Source organism: Marmota marmota, unplaced genomic scaffold (genome assembly GCF_001458135.2).
Source record: "Marmota marmota marmota unplaced genomic scaffold, marMar, whole genome shotgun sequence".
NCBI classification, from domain to species: domain Eukaryota; kingdom Metazoa; phylum Chordata; class Mammalia; order Rodentia; family Sciuridae; genus Marmota; species Marmota marmota.
In genome coordinates, this window is record NW_026000196.1 from 17,410,897 (window position 1) to 17,427,872 (window position 16,976).

Consider the following 16,976-nt stretch of genomic DNA (forward strand, 5'->3'; position numbering starts at 1 on the left):
GTAACAAACAGCAAATCTCTCAATCCATGAAAATGATAACTTTCCATTTGTGCTTGTTTGATTTCTATAATAAAAGTTTTATAGTCTTCAGTGCATAAATCTTGGTTACAAGGATTTTATTCTTTTCAATGCTGCTGTGTTAAGTGAAACTGTTTTTCCTTGTCAGTTTGTATCCTGTCAACATAAGTGAAAATGCAGCGAACTTGTGGGAATTGATTTTGTATGATGTTATTCTGAATTTGTATGTTTGTGTGTCTGTCTGTCTGCTGTCTGGGTAGGGAGTAGAAGCACAAGCATGCCCGCTTTAGGGTTTTCTACATATAAGATCACACCATCTGTGAACAGACATCATTTTAACCTTTTAACTCTTCATTATTGGGATAGTTTTTACTTCTTTTTTCTTATCTAAATGCTCTGATTAGAACTACAATGAAAGAAGTAGCAAAAGTGGGCATCATGGCCTGATTTCTGATCTTGAAGGAAAAGTCTTCATCTTCTCACTATTGAGTGTGGTGTTAGCTATGGGTTTTTCATATATGGCTTTCATAATGTAAGGTATTTCCTTTGATTTCTAGTTTATTGAGTAATTTATCATGAAAGGGTGCTGAATTTCAAATTATTTTTCAATTTAGATGACTCTTGATTTTCGCCTAATTTTATTAATGTGGTATATTAGGTTTATTGATTTGTGTATTAAATATTTATACATGTATAAATGTTATATTTGTTGTATCCATTTTTTATTATTATTTAATACCCTTTCACTATCACCTTCTTAAGGTCTATTTTACTGACATGAATACAGCTACCCTGTTCTCTTTTGGACACCATTTGCATAAAATATCTTTCTCCATCCTTCACTTTCAACCCATTCCTGACTTTGGATCTAAAGTGAGTTTCTTGTAGACATATCATTGAATCATGATTTCAAAAAAATCATTTTACCAATTTCTATCTTTTGATTTGGAAGTTTAATCCATTTACATTTAAGACAATAACTGAAAAGGAGGAACTTCCGCATTTTGCTATTTATTTTCTATATAACTTTTTTGTCCCTAATTTCCTGCACTACTAACTTCTTTTGTATTAATTTTTTTTCCTGTAGTCAAACTTTCTAATACCCTCTGATTTCTTTTTGTGTAGATTCTACAGATACTTTCTTTTTTTTTAAAAGAGAGAGAGAGACAGAAAGAGAGAGAGAGAGAGAGAGAGAGAGAGAGAGAGAGAGAGAGAGAGAGAGAATTTTTTAATATTTATAATTTTCGGCAGACACAACTTCTTTGTTTGTATGTGGTGCTGAGAATCGAACCCGGGCTGCACGCATGCCAGGCGAGCGCGCTACCGCTTGAGCCACATCCCCAGCCCTACAGATACTTTCTTTGGTGTTACATTTAATAAGAATTACGGTTATAACACACTATTTTGACTTTATACCAGCCTAACTTCAAAAGTGTAAAGAAAGCTTGTCACAGAAGGATTTCTTTTTCAAAAGCACATAAATATGGAACTGCAAGTCCAAACAGGGACTACTGAATCAAAGCAGGCTTCTGTGATCAACACAGCAGAGTGGGCTTCTTTAGAGGGACCAGGAAGGAAGGAAGGAAGGAAGGACCCTCTGAGGCGATGTTTATAAGTATCCTAAAAGACAGAAAAGCTTACTTGGTAAAGAACAGAAGAGCACTCCTGGCAAAGGCCACAGGTCACAGAGGAGCTGGGTACCTTAGAAACAGGTGGCCCACATAGTGGAAGCCAAAGCTGAGATAGGGAAAAGAATGAGGTGCAGGAGATGTGGTGGACCCTGTCACACACATAGTCAGGAGGGGCCCCAACAGCAAGGGGAAGCTACAGAGGGGCATATGCTGCTGAGTGACAGAGCCCTAATTCTTCTGGAAGAAGACTTTGCTGGCCACTCTTCAGCAAGGATTTAAGAGGGAAATTGAAGTGAGGAGCCCACCAAGGAAGTACCAGCAGCTGTCAAGGCCAGAAACAATGGTGGTCAGTTCAGGCCATAAGGGAGATAAAGAATGGATTGAGATGTGGGTGTCACTTTGAGCAAGGTGCCATGGGGTCCTCAGCCCTGGGCTGAAGTCTTTGCCTTGCAGGGTACCCATGGGCCCTGTCATTCCTCAGAGCCTCCGTTTCCTTCTCTATAAAATAACAAAATTCACCAGCAGACTGGGGGTATAGCTCATTGGCAGAGCGCTTGCCTAGCATGTGTGAGGCACTGGGTTCGATCTTTAGCACCATATACAAATAAACAAATAAAGGCATTCTGTCCATTTACAACTAGCAAAAAGATAAAAAAGAAAAGTCACCAGGCAGGAGGCAGCAGTGACGTGAAAGCTCCCGCCTTCTGGCAGGTCTGGGGCACATCACAAACATCCCTTTCCTCCTTCTCTCTAATGTGGGAGACCGGGCCAGCGGTGGACACTCATCTAACATGCTGCCACCGAGATGCTATGAAAACTATGAATGAAACTTGGCACCAAATTCTCTTGGCTCAGGATACGGTTTAAGCACATGATTATCGGCCTTGGGGACAGGGCCTATCTGGGTCCCTGACAAGTTCCACATTGCGGGGGTCACGGTGGCACACTGGGGCAAGTAGAGGCTCTGCCTACAGAGACCCAAGTGGGAAGGCAAGAAGGCAGTGGGTACCCAGCCATCTGCACCAAGGATTCTCTTCCCTCAGCCTGGAAAGAAATGTAGTGGAATGAAAATGGCAACCAATTCTGGAAGGTTTCCCTCCAAATCCAGGGGGTTAAAAAGCCAGAGCTACTTCAATCCTGTAGCCCCCAAAAACCCTCTCTGGAGGAGAGAGAAGGCTTGACAGCATCCTCGTCCTTCCTCACTGCTCCTGGGGGCTATTCTAATGACAGGGCTCTGTGTCCCAAGCTCATCCGTTCCCTTCCTCCTGGCTCACAGGTTATCTCACTTCTCACAGAATCCCTCTCTAAAACAGCCACAGGCAGGAGAGAAACTTCTGTATTTTCCTAAACTGGGATTTAAGGGATTGAGGTGAGAGGAGGTGGTGTTGGAGGCCGGTCTTGTTCAAAACAAGATATGTCAGAAGGTAAGTGTTTTTCCTATGTACTGGATGGCGGCCCAGGGAGGAAAGGGTTGCATAGAGAGGCATCAGTGTGCCTTGGTCTGCAGACTCCAGTTTGCATTTGCTTCAACCAGGCCACAAACTGCAAGTACAGACCACTGAAACGACGAGGGTCCTCACATAACACTGTACACACAGCAGGCAGGCCTCCTGAGGAAACGTTCCAATCCAACCTTACTGTGAGTGGTCCCACAGCTGCCATCAGCAGTTTACTATGAAGCAGCTGAAGAGGAAAAAGCAAGGAACACAACGTTCCATCCTCCTGCCCTTCAATCTTCCAGCCCATGTAGGGTGGGGTAGGGAGGTGTTCCCATATATCATCCTCATCCCTCCCTTCCCAGCCTGTCTTAAAATGCCCAAATGGTAAGCTATGAAAATGAGTGTCAAAGCAGAAGCTGTGCCTTATTACTGTCTTAGCTGATGTAATGAATGATTATTCCTTACATTTGCACATTGGATGATTAAAAAATAAAATAAATGAGATGAAAATATCTGCAGGTAGAAGAGCCTGGTACAGAGCCAGGCCCCCCATCCTTCCTCTCAGGCTTCACTGGGGCAGTCCTTCATTAACCTGTACTGGGGAGACTGGGTTTGTGAAAATGGAGAACTCAGAACTCATAAGTATTTCTTAAAAAAATAGAGCCAAGAGCCCTGAAAATTACCAAAAGCAGGAGACACAACTGCAGATTAGAGAAGAGTGCACTGCCAGCAGATTTACAAAGTGGGAAGATTGTTCCTCGGTGAGGTGGGAAACTCACTGAAACCACAGAGACACAGAGTCACAAGCTTCAGGATATAAGAAATACTACACCAGAGACGCACCAGCCTGGCTGCCGGTGGTGGTAGCAGTGGACGCTGAGGGAAGCCGGGGGAGGGCTGGCAGCCAGCAGATAAAGAAAAGAAAAATTGGCTGCAAAGCCTGTGGATCACAGAGGAAGGGTGGTTTCAATGGAGGCAGGGTCAATGGAGAAGTGGTTCAGTGAAAGCCAACCCAAAATAGCTCGTCCCAGGGGCAGTTTGTGGGAATCAAGATCACTGGTGGAAAGCAGTTCCTAGGCATGGAAAACACCCGCACTTGGTGAGGACACCGGTTGCCACATGGTGCTGTAAGTGCTGCGCAACAGCAAGTGGAGAAGGAGACTAGGAATCCACAAAGGAAGTTGCCAGCATTCACCTAGGACAATTCCCAGAGTGTGCCTGAACCAGAGTGACTGAAAATACCTGGACGATACAGGCTCTGGATGCCAAGGGAGAAAGCCCCCTTGGTTGCTGGCGCTCCGTAAGAGCCATTGGGAAGATGCCTATAGTGGTCCCACAGAAGCATCTGCAGTCCTGGGCAGATGCTTCTGTGGGATTTATAACAGTGAAGGTGAAACCTATGGAGGTATAGTCCCTAGATCCTAAAAGTGGATTTTACTAGAGGTCCTTGAAATCCAGGCATCTAGCAGAGACTGGCATCACCCCAGCAGGCAGCATGAATCAAATCTCAAACACCCACCAACAAAGTTCCAAACTTCAGTCAAGACCAAAGCCCAACTACTACAGAAATACACACCTTGTCAGCACCCTCCCGTCTCTCCCATCCAGTACTGGGAGCCTGGAAGCTGAGATCTACCACAACCAGCTTTGCCTCCTAGCCACAACGGCTGCCAGCTAAGTGAGGAACACAAAGGTGTTGGACTTAACATCTCTCAGCCCTCGACCCAAGGACTACAAAGCCAAAAAAGAAATACAAAGAACAAAATTTCATCTCTGCCAATGTCTTTGACTACCTCAGCACAAACAAGCAATTTATTTCTCATTAAGATTTTATTTTTTCTTTCACTTTTCTTTTTTTCTATCCATATTCCCCATTTAAAAATATATTCTTATACTTTTATTCTTTTATAATTTTAATTTTTTTCAAATATCATTCATTGTATTTTAATTTTTAATGTTTTGCTATTCTGAAAAATTCTGTGTGTATGTATGTGTAGTGGGGTGTTCTCATTCTGTAGATAGGTTTGAAAAAAATATATATTTTCATATAATTTTACTTTCACTAACTGCTTTCCTCTGTACCTGTTTATTATTTAGCCTTGGTTTGACATGCAGGGGGGTGTAATTATACATGAGTTTGAGTTGTTTTAATCACACACATTTGCTTATTTGTTTACAACTTGGTTTTTGTCCCTCTTATTACCCTACTTCAATCCCTTCCCTGTTCTTTCCTGTTCGCTCTTCCTCTTTCATTTTGAAAATATTTTTAATTTTTTATTTCTCCTTCTCTATAACTGACATATGCTACCTATCTTCTGCCTCTCCTATGCTCACTTTTTAAATTCAAACTTTCTCTTGCCTTCCTACCCTATTTTTCTTCACATAAGAAACTGTAATCCCACTAAATAGAATTATATAGTTTAGGTTACTTATAACCTATTCATGTTGTTGTGATTATTAATCATTGGATGACAGACACCTGCTATCTAATGCCTGATCTATTTCAGGTTTCTAAATTGTAAATACTGTTGTTAAATGCTGACTCCCACCAATCCTATGTAAGTGGCAATTACTGTTATAGACATTTAGGTTAAAGCTGAACATCTATTATTAACATTAGTGCTATTCCATTCTCCCCCCTTCCTCTAAGAAGGGTTGGAAAGTGATTGGGACATGTCAAGTTCAGAGTGGAGATCCTGCTGCAGAGCAATACCCACAACTCAATCAAGTAAAAGTGAATTTAAGCCCACACAAGATTTAGCCCCTACCTGAGACATAACATTACTTTATCACATAGAACAGGGAAGACAAGGAGGCCCTAAGGAGGAACAACAAGGGTAGGGTGGGTATGGTGTCTCATGCCTGTAATTACAGAGGCTCAGGAGGCTGAGGCAGGAGGATCACAAGTTCAAAGCCAGCCTCAGCAAAGTCGAGGCTCTATACAACTCAGTGAGAACCTGACTCTAAATAAAATATAAAATAGGCCTGTGGATGTGGCTCAGTGGTTGAGTGTCTCGAGTTCAATCCCCAGTACCCACCCACCCCCCAAAAAAATGAAGAATGAAGCAGCAAACATAGGCAATGAAAGACCATTTCAATTAAAAAAAAACAGATATTGAAAAGAAAATAATAAGAACTCCTGGAAAAGACATAATTAATCAAATTAAGAGTTCACTTGAAAGCATCACCAAAAGATTATGTTGCATATATAACAGAATATATGCCTCAAACATAAAAATTCAGGCCTTGAAGACAGAGTGTATGAACTTGAAGACTCATTATGCAATAAAGAAAAAAATAAATCATGATCTGGATATACAAGAACTCTAGAAAAGAATGTGAAGATATAGATTAAAGCATCAAGAATATTTTAAATAAGATAGTAACAGAAAACTTTCTCACTACAAATGAGATAGATATCAACATACAGGTGGCATATAGGACCCAAAATAGACAAGATCAGAAGAGAAATTCTTCAAGACACATCATGTTAAAAATTACTAATACATAAAATAAGAAAAGAACATTAAAATTGCAAGGAAAAATGTCAGGTCACATTTAGAGGCAAACCAATAAGGTTAACCTCTCATGTCTTAACTCAGACCCTAAAACCAAGGAAAGCCTACAATGAGATATGCAAAATTATAAAAGAAAACAATTGCCAGTCAAAATTGCTATACTCAGCAAAGCTTTCTTTCAAAATCAGTGTGGAAATAAAAACTTTCCATGACAAGGATAAACTAAAAGAATTTATGACTACCAACCCACCACTACAAAGAATACTCAAAAATATACTGCACACAGAGGAACTTAAAAAACAAATTCCAAAGTCTCCAAATAGATGAAGATCACTAGAAGAGTAACCAACTAAATGAACTAAATGAAAATCAAGACAAAATTTAATAAAGCAAAGAAATTAAAATGGCTGAAAATTACAAATTCATATCCAAAATAACACTGAATGTAAATGGGCTCAACTCCCCAATTAAAAGACAGATTACCAAAATAGATTAAAAAAAAAGAGAGATCCAACTCTATGCCATCTGCAAGAGTCTCATCTCATTTGCAAAGACACCCACAGGCTAAAGGCAAGAGAATAGAAAAAATATTCCATGAAAATGGAGTCCCCAAACAGGCAGGAGTAGCTATTCTCATATTTGATAAAGCCAAGTTCTACCAAAAATTAGTCAGAAGAGACAAAGAAATCCACTACTTCATGGAAAAGGTAAAAATCCAAAAGAAGATATAACAATATAACTATATAACATTATATAACAATACATTCCAAATGTTTGTATACATCTAATTACATTAAAAATATACTTCAGGATATAAAATTCCAGATAGACCCCAACATAATAATATTGCATGATTTCAATACACCTCATCAATAAACAGGACATCCAAACATAAAATAAAAAATATTGCCAACTAAATACTATGAACTGAATGGAACTAATAGACATCAACCAAATATTTCACCCCCAAACAGCTGAATTTACCTTCTTCTCAGCATATCATGGAATATTTTCCAAAATAGACTCTATTCTAAGACACAATGTAAATCTGAGAAAATTTTAAAAAATGATATAATTCTATGCATCCTATCAGATCATAATGGAATGAAACTAGAAATCAATAGCAAGAAAATAACAAAAACGTAAAGACAAAGATTGAATAATACTCTTAAAGAAAGAAGGGATCATAGAAGAAATCAAGAAACTCAGCAACAAATGAGAATAGACATGTAACATATCAAAATCTCTGGGACAGTATAAAAGCAGTTTTAAGAGAAAAACTTAGAGCATTGAGTGCCTTCATTATAAAACAGAGAGAGAGAGAGAGAGAGAGAGAGAGAGAGAGAGAGACCAAATAAGCAAGCTGATGCTCCACCTCAGGGTCTTAGAAAAAGCAGAAAAATCTAATTCCAAAAGCAGTAGAAGATAATAAAGATCAGAGGTGAAATTAATAAAATACATAAGATCAATGCAAGAAAGAATCTGTTCTTCAAAAAATTAAGTAGGATTGATGAAACATTAGCCAATTTAACAAGAAAGAGAAGACTCAAACAATATTAGAGATGTACTGAAAAAGAAGATTACCATGGTCATTTCTGAAATCCAGAGGATCATTAAAAACTTTTGAAAATATATACCTCAATAAACTGGAAAATGTAGAAGACACTGAAAAGTTTCTAGATACATATGACCTACCCAAATTAAACCAGGAAGATATAGAAAACCTAAATAGATCAATATCAAGTAATGAAATTGAAACAGCAATTAAAAGCCTTCCAACAAAGAAAAGACCAGAACTGGGTGGATTTTCAGCTACGTTCTATAAGATCTTTAAAGAAAACTAATATCTGGCTTTCTCAAATTATTTCACAAAATTGAAAGAGAAGGAACATTCCCAAATACATTCTATGAAGCCAGTATAACCCTAATACAAAAACCAGGCAAAAATACATCAAGGAAAGAAAATTACAGACCAATATATCCCTAATGAACATAGATGCAAAAATCCTTCGTAAGACATTAGCAAACCGCATTCAAAAACACATTAAAAATAATATACTATGATCAAATAGGCCTCATTCTGGGGATGCAAGGTTGGTTCAACATACACAAATCAATAAATGCAATTCAGCACTTAAATAATATTAAGAACAAGAATCATATGATCATCTGAATAGATGCGGAAAAGCCTTTGATAAAATCCAGCTCCCATTCATGTTAAAAACACTGGAGAAACTAGGGATACCAGGAATTTACCTCAACATTACAAAGGCAATAGATGATAAACCAAAAGCCAATATCATACTGAATGGAGAAAATCTGAAAGTATTTCCTCCAAAATCAGGAACAAGACCAGGATATCCACCACTTCTATTCAATATAGTTCTCAAAACTCTAGCTAGAGCAATTAAGCAAGAAATGTAATTAAAGGGATACCAGTAGGAAAAGAAGCCAAACTATCTCTTTTTGCTAATGACATGACCCTATATCTATAAGACTAAAAATACACTACAAAAAGACATCAAGAGCTGATAAAAGAATTCAGCAAACAGCAGGATACAAGATCAATGCTTACAAATCAATAGCTTTCCTATACTTCAACAGAGATTATCCTGAAAAAGATATTAGGAAAACCATCCTTTTCACAATAACCTTAAAATTTTTTTGCAAACTAATCAAGAAGGTGAAATATCTCTAAAATGAAGATTATAGAACACTGAAAACAGAAACTGAAGGTCTTAGAAAATGGAAAGACAACCCATGTTCTTGGACAGAATAAATATAGTCAAAATGGCCATACTACCAAAAATAATATACAGATTCAATTCAGTCCTCATGAAAATACCAATGATATTCTTCACAGAACTAGAAAAAAAGTCCTAAAATTCATTTGGAAGAATAAGAGATCCAGAATAAACAAATTTTCAGCAAGAAGAATGATACAGAATGCATCACAATACCTGATCTCAAATTATACTACAGAGCTATAGGACAAAAACAGTATTACTGGCATCTAAATAGACATGAATACCGATAGAATAGAACACACAAAGATAAAATCCATACTTAAAGTCACGTGATACTTGACAAAAGTACCCAAAATATATACTGATGAAAAGATAGCCTTTTAAACAAACGCTTCTGGGAAAACTGGATATCCATATGTAGAAGAATGAAATTAAATCCTCTAACCCTGCACAAAAGTCAAATCAAGATGGATCAAAGACTTAGGAATTAAACAAGAAACTTTGCAACTTCTACAAGAAAACACAGGGTCCATACTCTATTCCATTTGTGCAGGCACTGACTTCCTCAACAAGATCTCTAAAGTTTAAGAAGTAAAATCAAGAATCATAAGTGGGATGCCATCAAATTAAAAAGTTTCTACACAGCAAAGGAAATGATTAAGAGTGAATAAAGAGCATTAAGAATGGGAGGAAATCTTTGTCAGCTGCTCCTCTAACAGGGTATTGTCCAGAATATCCAGAATCTATACAGAACTCAAAAAAAAAAAACAAAAAAAAAAAACTTAACATCAAAAAAACAACGTAAACAACACATGGGCAAAAGAAAGACATTTCACAAAAGAACACAAAGGCCCTATAAATAAATGAACAAATGTTCAACATCCCAAGCAATCATGGAAATACAAACTAAAACACTAAGATTTTATCTCACTCCAGTCAAAATGGCAATTATCAAGAACATAAGTAATAAAAAATGCTGGTGAGGATGTGAGGGAAAAGGGACATTCATACATTATTGTTGGGACTGCAAATTAGTAGAACCACTCTGGAAAGCAGTATGGAGATTCCTCAAAACGCTAGGAATGGGACCACCATCTGACTGAGCTATCCAAAAGAACTAAAATCAGCATACTATAATGATACAGACACATCAATGTTTACAACAGCACAATCCACAATAGCCAAATCACAGCATCACTCCAGATGTCCATCAGTAGATGAATGTATCAAGAAAATGTTATATATAAACACAATGGAGTTTTACTCAGCCAGAAAGAATAAAATTGTGGCATGTGCTGGTAAATGGATGGAAATGGAGAATATGCTAAAAGAAATAAGCCAGACTCAGAAAATCAAGGATTCAATGTTTTCTCTCATACATGGAACCTAGAACAAAATAAAGGAAAGAAGACAAAGAGTGGGGAAATCAGATGTCACAATGATATAGGGAAGACTGGTGAAGTAGAAAGAGATCAAAAATGAGGGAGGAAGGACAGGAAAGGGGAGAAAAATGGAATGAATTTGAAAAAAAAATCACATTACATGCAAATGTGAATATACCACAGGGAATTGCACCTTTATGAATATGTAGAAAGTACCAATCAAGAATAAATAAATGAGCAAAAGGAAGATCTGTAGCAAAAGGAGAGTGGGGAGGTTAGGGAGTGAAAGGGGGAAGGAAATGTGGATTGAAACTGAATGCCATGCATGTATGATTTTTGTCAAAAAGAACCCAACTACTATATATAACTATAGTCGTCTAATTTTTCAAAACTTTTTGAAGTTAACAAGAGCGATTCTGTTTCAGGGAATATACCCCAAAGAATTGAAAGCAGGGATTCAAATAGATATTTATATACCCATGTTCATAGCAGCATTACTCATAATAGTTGTCTTGATCCCTCTTCTGTTGCTATAACTGTACGATGGCTTGGGTGATTTCATGCTTCTGGAGGCCTGGAAGCCAAAGAGCATGGCACTACATCTGCTCAGCTTCTGGTGAGGACCTTCTGCTGCAATGGTAGAAGGCATCACATGGCGAGAGTGAACAATGTGCTAGCTTGGATCTCTCTTCCTCATCTTATAAAGCCACTAATCCTATCATGGGAGTTTTTGTTTAATGGGGACAAGGTTTCAGTTTTGCAAGACGAAAAAGCTCTGGAGACAGACAGTGGTGATGGTTACCAGATATTGTGTATGTACTTAATATCTAGGACTTTAAACTTAAAAATGGTTCCAATAGTAAATTTCATATTACATATATATTGTATCATTAAAAAAAAAAAGAAGAGCAAAGAGGCCTCCATGTTGAAAAGAGAATACCAGTGGCAGGTCCCTGGGCTTCCATCACTGGTCATCTTGCAAAAGAGCCTCTCATGTGAGGAGATGTGTGGGTCCATCAAACAGCCCAACACAAAGACTGCCCTCAAAGCCCTGCTGAAAGAACCTCTGTTTTAGAGCACAGCAAGTCTGAGCAGCATGAACAAGACAGAGGGAGCTTCCCAAGGGCAGAGAAGTCAGCCTGGTAAGTCAGTCTGACAAAACAGGGGCTCATTCCCTCCACCAGCAGGGTCACCATGGTGCTCCTCAGGACTAAGGTCATCAACATGCATTTCCCTGTGCAGTTAGGGAAGAGGCTTGGGCCAATGGTCATGGTCCTGCCAATGACATCCTGTGTGACCTGGTAGTGTCACAGTCTTGGGCCTTCTTCAACCTCTGGGAAATGGCCTGTGGGTCCCCTCCCCACAAGATGAGACTCAGTCCTGGTGTCCTCTGTGCAAGCCACAGCACGCCACTTAGCCCTCCAGCCACCACAGCCCCAGCTAGATGATGGCCAGGACTAGACTGTGGTAGGAAAAGAACGCTCATCCAGCTTTTCTTCTATCTCCTACCCACAGCCTCACCCAATCCACCTTTAGAACCCCAGAGGACCCTTAGAGCAACACCCCAACATGGACAAAGAGCTGCCACATGCAGACCTTGTATACCCTAAGCTACTCTGAGGCCCCTCTCTAAGTCTGTCACAATCAATTTCTTTCCCAGAAGTTGGATCCCTGTATACAGAGCTCATCACCCCAGTCATACAAGGGCACCTTCAGCTTGGGTCATTCCACCCTCAATCTGGGCGCTTTGCTTCCCCACTTTTTGGTGGTCCTACTCCTAAAGGTAAAGGCCCCACCCCTCTGGATGTCTTAGCTACCCCTCCCTCACCATACCCTTTCCACATCTTCATCCACATCTTTATGACTTCTCCTCTCCCTGCTCCAACCATATCAAACCACCTACCCTCTCCAAATGGTGCCAATGTACCTTTACCTCTGGGTCTCCACCTACTATGCCCACTGAGTGACCTCCCCACCCCTGATGTGGCCAGCACGCACTTCCTCTCTAATCAAGGGTTCACTCTTTTACAAAGACGTCCATACTTCAGGACAAGCACCAACCAGCCCACCACCTGAGTGCCAGTGGTTCCTGCAGATATTTCTATGGCAGCACAGATGTTTTACTTGCTAAGCTACAGTCTTCCAAGGGAAAGGCCTTTTGTGCATTTGTATCCCTGGTACCTAACACCATGCCAAAGATTTTAGAAGGTCTTCAAAAACACTTTCTGGGCAAATGGATCAACACGTGGAAGGTGAATGCCTTCAAAGCTAATATTTTGGGAGGCATCCCCTCCCCTCACTTATCCATCATGTAAAGGAGGTTTCTCTCTATCCCTATCCAACAAACTGGATTCAGACATAGGCTCTGTGACTCCTTTTTGGCTCCCTCAACTAAACGGCCTCTCTTCTCTCTTCCTGTAGGCTCGTGCAACATAAAGAAAGTTAAAATTTGATTGTGATTTCTTGCACTGGATTGTATATTTAGAGCATGGGCTGGGACTTGATTCTGAATGTCTCTGGAACAGGGTATTACACAGAGTAAGGATCTTGGGAAGCCTTCTGGTGACCAGAGGTGCAATCACTGAGTAGATTAGACACTTAAATACCTCAGGGGAGGACAGGTGGGCTAACGCTCTCCCTCAGGATGCCCACCACTCTTGCCTGCTGAGATGCCCAGAGACCAGAAGGCAACAGGTTCCAACCCCCAAGCCAGCTGCTTCTTCACCCAAGGCGGGCGAGGATGTTACACCTACTTCCAGGGCACTACTCAAGGAGAAAACAGAGCCCACAGGTATGAGGACCCCAACTCCAGACTCACCATGTTCATGACAGTGAGGATGAACCTCTGGGCAGCCTCTGCCCCGTGGTACTGCACCATGTCAGCATCAGCCACCACCAGGGTCTCCACCGTGTGCTCGTTGGTAAGCCGTATAGCGTTCCTCCGCTCCCGCCAGTCCCGAGACAGCCTGCCCTTTCTGGGCTTCTTCTTTTCTAGAAAATGGAGACATTTGTGCAGTCCTTGGTTTACTGATTTCTAAAATCCTACAGTGAAAAGGCCTTCCATGGAGCTTCCCCAAGAGAATGGTCAGTCTCCACTGGCCACTGATGGGACCAGCAGCCACAGATCTCTGTGGTCACATGGATGAACCTTAGTACACCAGGTAAGGGTGGCACTGACTGAGCAGAAGGGAAAGAGACAGGGCTTATCCCGTCCACTCCTATAGCCAAGGAAGTGCATGGGGCTGAAAGTCAGAAGGGACACATTCCCTTCAGAGGAACATGGAGAGCATGCATTGTGCAGAGGGAAAGGAAGCGTGGACCCAGTGAGGAGGGATCCGAGAGTCCTCATGTCAACAACACAGAACTGGGGAAAGCATCTGAAAGGTAACCCCCACACCAGCTATCTTAAAACTGGAACCAAGGAAGCAGGGGCTGAGGGTGATATTTTTATCCATTAAAGGGCCCACTTCTGACTGCTCAAGGTTGCTAGGTAAGGACTGTAATTGTACATGGAAATACCTTTGGCCAAAATGACAAGTTGATACAAATAAAACACACTTTAAGGAGACAACTGTGAACAGGAGTACAGGTCTTCAAATTGATAGTCTTTATTTCCTTTTTGACAGTAGACTACATGGCTGCACCTCTGCTACATTGTACGTGAAGAAAGACAGTCTAAATGTACACCCACAGGCTTCATAGTAACCCAACCACTCTAGAAACAAAAAAATGGATACCATCATATAATCTGAGTTACGGATCATAATTTACAAATAAGAATGTGCTGTTTAATGTACAGCCATGAAACAGTAGAAAGAAATCAAAATACCTAGCCATACAGAAAGCTGGCAATGATAAGAAGATATATGGCCATGAAAATCACATCTGTAAAGATTTAGTAATAAAGAGATGATATAAAGAGACATAGATATAAATCCATATATACAGTGAGAGCTCAATTTTGCAAAAACACAATATGTACAAGTATTTCCAGGCCTGAGAGAGAAATTAAAAAACACCAAAGAGTCTCTGCTCTCCTCCTCTCCTCTCTCTGCTCTCTGCCTCTTCTTTCCTTCTCCTTCGAGCAACCCCCCCCACAATAAAATCTCTTGACTGAAAAAAATAAAAATAAAAAACACCAAAGAAGAACTAAAATGTTAATTTTACTATGCAGACTTCAGTTTCCCTTTTTTTCCCTCTATATATTCTAAAATAATACAATAAACATGAAGTACTTTAGTCAAAGAAATACCATTGAGTTTGAGAAAAACACAGAAGTCACTTTTAAACTCTAAACAATAAAATAAAGCATGAGGGAGCAAATTATGTCATCTGACCTATCACAAAATTGCAAATGAAAGAGGTGAATGTGCATGCCTTGACAAACCTACATTATGGTTCCCTTCTCAGAGCCTATAAGCCAGGCCCACCTCCCATCAAGCCCCTGATCCTCTGCAGTGGAATAAGAAAAGGAAGGGTCAATTCTTAGATGAGAGGTGAGATCTTAGATGATATTTCCTTGCATATGGGCAGAATGAAAGAGGCCCCAAATTTGAAAACCTTTCAGCCTACACCCCCATTCTCCAGACTATCACTGAACACTGGTAAGTAAAAACACAGGTAATGCCCGAATTCTGGTGTCTGTGTGTTTACCAGGCACAGCTTCTGGGATCTGGCCAACCTATCCAACCTGGAATTTGTGAAGAGTCCCCTTGCCTCTACTTGAAAGCAGCAGAGATAACAGGCCTCTCAAGCAAGATCTTTGTTGTAACAAGCACACCCACATTCTCGCAAAGGACCACCACAACCCAAATGGCAGTCACAGATCATCTCAAGGTCAGTATTTACAACTCATCTCTTAATATTACCAACTCATGTTCCCATCTGCAGATGTTGCCCCAACAGCAGTTCAGTGTGTATTCCCCAACCTTGTCATGAATTTCCAGACTTTGGTTCAGAAAGAGCTATAGTTTTAGCACAGCCTTAAGAATGCATCAATATACTACTCTAGGAGGCAGCAAGCAAGAACACAGGAGAACTGTGTGCTCTCTAAGAAAAGTAGCTCCTCACTCCCAGACCACAGGAGCAGGTTGCTCCTAAATGTTTCACATGTCAAAATCCTGTACTGTGTGTCAGATTTTCAAGTCCACAAAGTAGGAATAATAAGACCCGTTTCTCCCACCCTAATAGACCTAGGAGAGCTAATATAATACGGTGTCACAGGGTTAAAAGCTGTGAATTAACCTAGGCCCCGACCATATCAGGTGAGTAATGAACAGCAGAATATTAAATAGCAGATTAACCTAAGCCCTGAGTGCTGAATAGCAGATGAGTACTGAGTAGCAGAGTACAAAGTAGCAGGTTAACCTAGACCAAGTACAGAGTAGCAGGTGAAACACAGTGGTATGGTTTCTGTGGCCTTGAAGGGTTTTCACTATGACATACTTGCTTCTGTTGTTGCCCTCAGCCCCTGGCACCATGCTTGGTCAGAAATACTCACTGAATGAGGGCTGTGGCTGTGGCTCAGTGGTAGAGCACTTGCCTGGCATGTGTGAGGCACTGGGTTCGATCCTCAGCACCACATAAAAATAAAGATATTGTGTCTATATACATCTAAAAAATAATTTAAAAAAGAAATAATGAATGAATATGTGTAGTAAAATGAATAAAAGAGAATAAATAAATATGTCCACTTAGTAATAGCCTCACATTAGTGCAGGTCAGGTCTTGCCACAAAACGAGTGTTAAAAATCCTGTATTTTGTTTTCAGTATTTTTATTTTTCTTCAAATTTACTTTTGGCTGTAGGGGTTTTGTTAACAGTGCTAGGGACTGAACCCAGGGCCTTGTGCATGCAAGGCAAGTACTCTACCACTGAGCTACACCCAAAACCCTTTTAAATTTTGAAAGAGCATCTCATTAAGTTACTCAGGCTGGTCTCAAACTAGTGATGCTCTTGCCTCAGGCTCCCTGATAGCTGGAATTACAGGTATGCTCCACCACCTTAGCTAATGTTTTTTAGTTCTTTTTAATTGACACATGGTATTTGTACATATTTACGGGGTGCAATGTCATAATTTGCTACATGTATGTAATGTACAATGATCAAATTAAAACAACTATCATTTCTCCTCAAACATCTTTCATTTCTGTTTTAGGAAACTTTGGGCTCTTTTTTTTTCTAGTTACTTTTGAAATATACCCTTAATTGTTCTAGACTACTGCTGTCCTACTGTACTACA

The 16,976-nt window shown here is 40.0% G+C and overlaps 1 protein-coding gene across 1 annotated transcript in view; it reads right to left on the reverse strand.

The window, feature by feature from the left end:
- Adamts17 (ADAM metallopeptidase with thrombospondin type 1 motif 17) overlaps positions 1 to 16,976 on the reverse strand; it is a 344,255-nt gene that overhangs the window by 267,488 nt on the left and 59,791 nt on the right. Inside the window, 1 exon segment of the mRNA XM_015493124.2 lies at positions 13,554 to 13,726. Coding sequence (XP_015348610.2) covers positions 13,554 to 13,726 — 173 coding nt within the window.